Source organism: Nelumbo lutea, chromosome 1 (genome assembly GCF_056320005.1).
Source record: "Nelumbo lutea isolate HS-2025 chromosome 1, American lotus-T2T, whole genome shotgun sequence".
Taxonomy (NCBI): Eukaryota; Viridiplantae; Streptophyta; class Magnoliopsida; order Proteales; family Nelumbonaceae; genus Nelumbo; species Nelumbo lutea.
In genome coordinates, this window is record NC_142684.1 from 181,108,305 (window position 1) to 181,117,875 (window position 9,571).

Sequence of the window (9,571 nt, forward strand, 5' to 3'; positions counted from 1 at the left end):
TATTTTTTATTTAAAAATATATTTCTTTTCATACATATACATATTTTTTACATTTCACGTACATTACTTTAAAATACATCATAATCTTTTTGTAAATTGGATACATATTCATTTTAGTGTATACATATGTATTGAAAAATTTACACTACTCATTGAAAATTTAATAATTTCCCAACCCGAGCTCTCTCTTCCCTATTGAATTCATGCATGTATGTATGGCATTAGGGTATGTATTAAAACTAGTGAAAAAGAATATCTGTTATCTCTCAATTCGGATCATGCTAAGGTGTACATTAATCAATGAATATTCGTCAAAATTTTAGTAAAAGAGACCTGAATTGATTATCTAAATACAGTGCAGTTTGGCCCTTCCAACATGCAGTAACATGTTGCATGGGCCATAAGGCTAGCCTAGAAAAAGAAGAGAAGATAATCTTATTCAGTCAAGAAGCATAGTCCACTGGGCAAGTAGCTAGCTTATTGACTGAATTAGTTCAGCTTCTCTTTCTTTTGCCTTTTTTTTTTTTTTTTTTTATGTCCAATGCCTCGCATTAATAAACCCCTGGCAGTGCACTAATGCATCTAATGGGCTTTGAGTTGAAGCTCAGAGCCTCAGACTTGCCCTCATATATACTTTCCTCCAAATTTTGGTTGAACTCTGATTCAATTCTCACAAGACAGACCATGTTTACACCGTTTTTACAGCCACTTGTATCTCTGCATTTGGAATATCTCCCCATATATAAAAACATACAATTACGTATGAGCACACAGTCTTGTGAGGACTGAATCCGATCTTATTTTGGTTAGATGGTCCTGGGCTAGAGGAGATTGGATGAACTGAAAACAAAATCATACAACTATACAAGTATATATGTTGGGCAACATATTATGAGTGAACTCCCATGTTTTTGCACCATTGCAAAATGAAATTGCAACGTAAACAACTAGGCATTTAATAAACGATGGCAAACAAGAAGAATTAATCCGTGACAAACTCTGGTATATAGTACAAATAAGAAAAGTGTAAATTCTACTTCACTTTGGCTTAGGGTTTTACTTTACTTCATTCATCTACGTTACAAACAAACAAAACAATGTAAAATTCAGAATGACAATAATTAATCAGAACTTGCATTCAATTTATTTGCACCAGTGCAAAATGAAATTGCATTGTAAATAACCGGCATATAAGATGGCAAAGAAGAAGAATCAATCGGCGACAAAGACAATACTAATTATTAAATATGATTCCATGTCAGCGAGAAGGCAAATTGCCCAGATCTGAGAATCTCTTATCATCAGCAGTTGCCATCAAGATTCAAGATACAGTGAAGTCAACGCAATCCCTGAAGCCTTCAAATCACTATTTGCAAAAATTAATCAAGAGATGATCAACTCCCTCTTACTGCTGCGCTGGCATTCTTGCATGTGATAATATATATTCATGGAAAAGATCTAGCTAGCTCGGATGATCATATTCTATGGGCACTGAATCCCCTATTGCCCTGGAATTTCTCTTTCTCTTGGGAACTATATAAGAAAGACAATCCCTCGTTTCTTCTTTGTCAGAGAGAAGCCTCTTCTGAGTTCTGAAGCATCTCTACATTGTTAGCTCTCGTTGCCTCCACCTTGAGCTAGTTTCCTGTTAAGTTATATAGTTCTTCTAATAAGCTTTCACTTTTTCATCATGAACGTAATGGGTTCAACTAAAATTCAAAAGGGTCTCGTTATATTAGTGTAATAATCACTCCATGATCCACATTACGCCCTCTCTGATCAAGAGTATCCGGTTTTGTTTCTGTGGTGCAGGAGAAGATTTCAGATACAGTTCTGCTAGCTTCAGAGAGAGAGAGAGAGAGAGAGTTTCTGCCTCCGATGGGTCATTCAACTGACGAAGATACGCAAAACAGGGAGATGGACATTGAGAGTCTGCCATCCTCACGTCGTCGCACGGAGAGCTTGTCATCGCACGTTCACAAGGTGGGACTGCCATCTCCCCAGAATCTCTTCAAGGATTTCAAGGAAACTGTGAAGGAAACGTTGTTTCCAGATGGCCCTTTACGCCCTTTCAAGGATCAACCCAGATCAAGAAAGCTCATCCTGGGTCTCCAGGCCATTTTCCCCATTTTTGAATGGGGAAGAGACTACAGTTTAGCTAAATTTAAAGGAGATCTCATTGCAGGACTCACCATTGCAAGTCTCTGTATTCCACAGGTAGAGAGAAGATATTTCATGGGTCCCAGAAAGAAAAGTAGGAACCTTACATATGATGCTAATTAATAGTTCTTTTGCTTGAAAAAATGAATAGGATATTGGGTATGCGAAGCTTGCAAATTTGGCTCCACAGTATGGGCTATGTAAGTGCTTCTTCATACTGAAATTCTGGGTTTTGCTTGGATCCTGTATCAAGTAGTAATCCTGTGTTTTGCTTAAAGGGTTAATTGTTAATTTTTACAGACACCAGCTTTGTACCTCCATTAATTTATGCCGTATTGGGAAGTTCAAGAGATATTGCCATCGGACCGGCAGCCGTGGTGTCTCTCATACTGGGAACTATGCTCCAGGATGAGATTGATCCCGTCAAGAATGCAGCTGACTACCGTCGGCTTGCTTTCACGGCTACTTTTTTTGCTGGGATCATTCAAGCTGCACTTGGACTTTTCAGGTAATCAACAGCTTAATTATTCTGTACCGATCTTGGTTTACTGTTTATTAATTCTCGATCGGTTTATTTGTTACACCATATAATGATGACTGTTTCTGGGTTTGCTTTTAGGTTGGGATTTTTGATTGATTTCCTATCTCATGCTGCAATTGTTGGGTTTCTGTCTGGGACTGCCATTACAATTGCACTGCAACAATTAAAAGGTTTCCTCGGCATAAAAGATTTTACAAGAAAAACTGATATTGTTTCTGTTATGCGATCAGTATGGGGATCAGTACACCATGGAGTAAGCATTAACATTTCCCTTCTTTAATTGCTATTTCAAGGATCCATACACCATGCATGGATTAAACAATCCAACTGAGCTCTGAGTTCAGCCTAAGACTACTGAAATTTACAACATTTTGCAGTGGAATTGGCAGACTATAATCATAGGAACAACATTCTTGGGTTTCCTTCTGTTAGCCAAGCACATTGTAAGAGACTATATATTAATTATTAAATCTATTTAATTTTGGTTTATTGCATTGAATATTTTCTCTAATCGTTAGGTGGTTTATGAACAGGGAAAGAAGAACAAGAGGTTATGGGAATGAAAATAGTCTGAGGGTAAATTTTGGTTTAGTTATTGCTTCAGATTTGACTTTGTCATATTTGTTTGTGAGAAATATAATGGGAAGTAAAATGGAGTGGTCCCCACTTTATATGAAAGAGAATGGAGATATAAGAGGGGAGAGAGATTTCTTTTGGAGTGTTGTAGGAAGAAAGACGATGTGGTCCCCACTTTACATGATAGAGAATTGAAGGATGAGGAAGGATGCAAAATTTGCACTGTTAGTGAGTGCAAATGAGACAAAAAATACAAATTTTTCATGAGCTAGAAGTACATATCATAGTTAGAAGAAAATAGATGCAAAACTGAAATGGGTGTTTCATTTTGCAGTAGAGGATTTGTGCTGATAATGCTGCCTACAAATATGTAGATATGGTGGTCATGAATCGGATGAAATTACATTGTTTTTAGACCTAGCTATCAACTAAAGCTCCCCTTTCACAGAAACCCAATATCAATAAGCTAATGATATCCATCTTTCTTTATGCTTTCTGCATGAATTGATTAATTGATGGCGACTCCACTTCTGTTGCAGGTTCCTTCTCTCGATCTGCAGTGAATTACATGGCTGGCTGCCAGACAACCATATCCAATGTAGTAATGTCTATTGTTGTCTTACTAACCTTGGAACTCATCACACCCCTCTTTAAGTACACTCCCAGCACCATTCTTTCTGCTATCATTATTTCTGCCGTGATCGGAATGGTCGACATTGAGTCAATGCTTCTCATATGGAGGATTGATAAATTGGATTTCGTGGCTTGCATGGGAACTTTCCTTGGTGTGGTTTTTGATTCGGTTGAAATCGGCCTTTTAATTGCTGTAAGAATTATATCTAAAAACCTACAAATTAAATCAGCTTACTACTTCTAGTTAATTAATGGGTTCTCTTCATAAGCTTTAATTTTCTTCTTACATGACACAGGTTTCCCTATCTTTGGCTAAGATACTCCTGCAAGTGACAAGGCCAAGGGTAGTATTACTTGGAAAGCTTCCCTGGAAGACAACCATCTATAGGAACATTGATCAATATCCTGATGCAATGAGGGTTTCAGGCTTACTCATAGTTAGGGTCGACTCTGCAATCTATTTCTCCAACTGTAACTATGTCAAAGAGAGGTATTTTTGAGCGAACTCCCTTTGATCTGTTTTCCAAATGTTAACTTATTTTTTTCTTACTAGCTTGAATTTAATAGATTCAATATAATGAGGAAGGAGTGAGAATCAACATTGCTCAGGATGACCTTGGATTTTGAAATTTTGATTAAGAAAATTAAGTCACTGAGCATCATATAACTGACAATATGTTAAATTATATTCACTTTCTTGTAGGATTGGAAGATGGTTGAGTGATGAAGAAGAGAAATTCAAAGCAAGGTTCCTACCAAGAATCCAGTTCCTTATCATTGATCTGTCACGTAAACATTCAGACTCTCTCCTTTTACTAAACATGTTGGAATTGATCATCCCTCTAGCTTGAAACTCATTTTCATGATTCTTCTTTTCACTGCAGCCGTTATTGACATTGACACCAGTGGTATCCATGCTCTGGAAGATCTATATAAGAGCCTCAGGAAGAAAGATGTTCAGGTCAGCCACAGTAGTATAACTATCCCATGTTATTAAATTAAAGATACTATATATTTATCAGAAAGAGAGAGTGAGAGAGAGAGAGAAGAGAGAGTATTAATAAATCTAGGCAGGGACAACTGTATATTAAAGCTACTACATGTTCTACAGCTTGTTCTAGCAAATCCAGGGCAAGCAGTGATAGACAAGTTTCACGCATCCAAGTTGACGGAATTGATTGGGCAGGATAAGATCTTCCTAACAGTGGATGATGCTGTCTTGAAATGCAGTATCAAGGTTGCAGAATCGGAGCTGAACTAATTAAGAGACTATCTTCATCTATCTGAGAAAATAATGTTCAAGGAAAAGAAGCACTAAGAACATGATTGGAAGCTAGTTTTATACTTAATTCCATAAAGAAAATGATGTAGTTTCTGTCTGTTCTGTATTTTAGTGTAAGAAGAAACGTAAAAGGAATAGTGGAGTAAAGGTGATCAGATTGTTTACATTGTGGATTAATTAATTGTAGAAAAACTAGTGAGATAGGCGGTTGCTTTGGGTTGGCGGTCGAGGGTTCAAATCGAAAGAGGGTTCAATGGAGGGCCCACCGCAATTTAAAAAGTAAAATAAAAAATAACCGATTGTCGGGACAGTTTCTAGGTCGGACGGTGTGACTGTCCAGGTCAAACAGTGTGACTATATAGAATTTACAGCTCCATACCTCTACAACGTTTTTGCTGCACTAGTGCCAAAAATACTGTTTTTCTCTTTTCTTAGCTAACTAAAATATAAAGAGAAATTTATTATCAAATAATAATAATAATAATAAAGATAAATTTATGGTTTAGTCCACCTCGGTCACCCCAAATATAAAAACTCCTTGAGGTTTCATTTTAACAAAAATCTCCCATGTTATTTTGAAAAGACCTGTAGTAACCTCCCTTCCATCATTCTGCCTATGGAAAACTTTGGCCTAATGCAATATTTTTTGAAAATACCTATTTTATCAATATGGCGTATGCCTATTAATTTGTATCAATATTTATTAAGGTGTCGTTTGATAAATCTTTTTTGAAAAAATCTTTTGGCAAACTGAACAATCAAAAGATGATGTGAGCTTTTGCATTAATATTTTAGCAACTTGAAGACCGCCTGATTAAGGCACGTCTTTCCATGCAATTATGCGATGAAAAAAGTTGAAGAATTTTATTTGGAGCTTTTCGAAAATAATCGAAAACGGCTTTACGTGTCTTTTCAAAGAGACATCTTTTGATGGATAGTTTTTTTCCAATCAAACAGAAAAAAGACAAAACATAGGCCATTGACTTCCAAACAACCAACAGCCCACATAGAAAGACGTGCCAAATGAGACCTAAAATACTGCCAAAGATCTTTTATCTAAAAAGGTTCCATAGGTCAAATTGAAAGAGTAAAGTAATTTTACTTTTGTAAACTAATCAAGTTGAGTGAATTTTGGAAGGGCAAATCTGACATTCTGAAATATGTAGAAAAAGATGCCCCAGTGAGTAATAAGGGCAATTTCATAAATTCAAAGCCTTGTTACTATGACAACGGTGGAAGGGACTGGAGATTTTTCAAATTTACAGGGGAGGTTCTTACTATAACGAAACCTCAAGAGAGGTTTTATAATTGTCAGGAAACTCAGGATAGATTTTACAATTTACCTTTTTCTTGGTAAGGCTGAGTTTGGAAGGGGTACAAATGCAAATATGTTGAGTGTAAAACCTTATATTTTGTATTATTTTGTATGTGTTTACGCTATCCATATTTGCATTTGTACTGCTTCCAAACGGATGTTATCCATTTTATTATATAGGATTTGAATTGAAGTTGGATTATAGTTAATTATTGAATAGTATAAATAAATTAAATTTAAAAATGCTCAAAATGTTATTTATTATTAATAAAATGAATTAATAATAACTTTGATATTATATATGATGGACAAAATGAATTGAAAATTACTTACACGAAACTTAAATCTATTACTATTTACTAAAAATATTACATCTAAATCATCTTTACTGTAGATACCATATAAATTTTAAACGTATGAATATCAACCTAAAAGCTTAAACTGTCAAATAAGGTTCTTGAATAGTTTTTTTATTATCTAACAATATATAATCGAATGGAATTAGATCTTATCAGAACAGATAGGGATGGATTCATATTTATTCCACTATAAACAACTCCAATTCAGGTCACTCTAAATGGGATCGAATTCAGATAACAATTAGCTAGATACCCTTTTCAACCCTAAAATGAATTATTATAATTGGACTTCAATTAATGGAGTCATGCAGATGGGAGTATTATAAGAGGTTTAATTGACACTTGATATTTAAGAGACCTTTTAAATCACATAAATAGGTAAGCCTTAGGGGTGCAAATGGATTGTCGGGATCCAAGACCCAATCCTGTTTGGTCGAATTTGGATCACCTCTATTTGAATTTTTGGATCAGATTTGGATCACCCTTATCCGATCCGAGAAGATTTAATCTGATGTATATACTCATATTTGAATTCAATCCGATCCATTTGCATCCCTAATAAGCCTATTTTAAGCATGCTGCTTTTAGGAAAAAGGAAAATAAAAGGAATAGTGGTCATTTCATTGATTTTTTTTTTATTATTTATTTATATTGTCCTCATAATTTTCTCCATGAAGCAAGAAATAAGCCACATGTAATAATGAAAAATAAGCCACATAATATATATATATATATATATATGTGTGTGTGTGTGTGGACATATTGAGGTCAGCTTGAGATATTTGCAATATAATAATGCAAAATTAAGCTAATAGGTCAATAGATAGTATATTGATTAGGCATGAATAGATCCTACTTCATACCCTAATTATTTTTTCTCTGCACACTTATTCCATTAATTAAGCATTAACATAAGCACGCGACCTTAATGCATTTAAGTCACTACCCTTAGTTATTTTTTCAACGCCAGAAAGGCAAATTTTCATTCATTCAAATGCTCAAATTATAATCATTTAAGACTGCCGAGAGAACGAATTAATGGGGAATATACAGACCAAGTATGAATGGATAGAGCTCGTTTTGGGAGAAGATACACCAGTTGGTTGACAAACTGAACTGAGCAATGGGAGATCTGATCCAAATTGCATATCCAATTCAAAGAATAAAGAATTTCCAATGATCCCTTCAAAATTTAACAAACTGAACTGACCAAATGTTCTTTACTCGTTATAAAAGGAAGAAAAGCCGGGGTAGGGTTTTGAAATTCTACTATATTGTATCAGAAACCAAGAGAGCAAGAAGGAAAATGTAAAACGGAGAACATACAGGATTTTAATGTGATTTGGGAATTTGTATGCATCCGTAGATGAATTCTTATATGGAATTCTTCATTCTTTTTTAAAGACAGATATGGGATTCATCATTTTCAATCCAACACATAGACTAGTTTTTACGTCACTAAATTGGGTTTTCCAAAACTTTACTAATCTAGTCTAAGTACAATTGAGAACAAGCATGGTAAAAAACAAAAGGTGAAAATTTCCATTTTGGGGCGATGTAGTCATATTTTGCATAGGGTCCATTTTACTTCTAACATGCAAGTAAATCCATGCAATGCATGGGCTTAGATAGAAATATTGTTAGGCTTGGGCTAACAAATTTAGGTTTTGGCATCAATATGGGTTTAGGTTAGGGTCCATGTTTTAGGGTTGGTCTTGGGTTGGACTTTAACCTGACCCAATCCATTTAATTTATACTCCTGCTTTAAGAGCCAAAAGAGGTAAGAGGAATTGAGGGATTTAATGGGGAAGGGAGATGTTACAAATATTGAATATTAGACTATTGGGTCGAGAGAGAAAGAGAGAGAGAGAGCAGTGATGGATTTTTATAAAGACAATTAGGACCCAAGAGGGCTTATATTTTGATTTTTTTTTATATTTTTAATAATCAATAATTTCATTTAAAAATAAATAACATGTATGAGAAATGAGAAAAGGATGTCCATGTGAGCTCTATAGTGAGTAGACCTCTTGTCTCCCTTTTCCTATTTCTAATATAGATATAGATATATTCTTATAAAAAAATATAGATATACATATAGATATAGATGGATCCTTCTGAATATAAAACATCTTTCTTCTAACCATTTTTTTTCAATTTGATCATAAAGAACCATTTTGTTTTTGTTATTGTTGTTGCTTGTGGAGGATGCACTCATGCACCTAATAAAATTCCTCATCTATGTTTAATAATGATCAAAGTGGCACACTAGAATAAATACCCTCTCAAATTTTGTTTAGGCAACCAGCAATAAACTAACGAACAAATAAATAAAATCCCTTTTACTGAGAAAATTTTAAATATTAATAGAGACATAATAGTTAATATAATACATGTATGATAAAATATAATATAGAAATATTTGATATAATAATGCACTTTTTTAAAATCCTGCTGTGGCAGATTATTCAATTGAGCAAAATCCTGAGCCATAATACTTGCCCAAAGAGAGAGACATAACACCACCATGGATTGAATAACATCTGATGTTGCAATTCATGGAATCCAGATTTCCCTTTCACTTTTCCTATCCATTCTGTATACGCCGTGAATTGCAGTCGCATATCTCTCAATTCATAATAGAGATATCTGGCTGCAATTTATAACGGGTAGAGAATGGGTAGAAAAAGTGAATAGGAAATCCT

At 34.6% G+C, this 9,571-nt stretch overlaps 1 protein-coding gene across 1 annotated transcript; it reads left to right on the top strand.

The window, feature by feature from the left end:
• The first annotated feature begins 1,878 nt into the window (after positions 1-1,878).
• LOC148879609 (sulfate transporter 1.2-like) lies at positions 1,879-5,171 on the top strand. The gene is made up of 11 exons (XM_088974833.1): positions 1,879-2,217; positions 2,312-2,360; positions 2,461-2,668; positions 2,780-2,954; positions 3,079-3,144; positions 3,235-3,251; positions 3,788-4,103; positions 4,207-4,400; positions 4,614-4,699; positions 4,795-4,871; positions 5,022-5,171. The coding sequence occupies exons 1-11, from the start codon at positions 1,879-1,881 to the stop codon at positions 5,169-5,171; spliced, it is 1,677 nt and encodes a 558-aa protein (XP_088830959.1).
• The last annotated feature ends 4,400 nt before the right edge of the window (positions 5,172-9,571 follow it).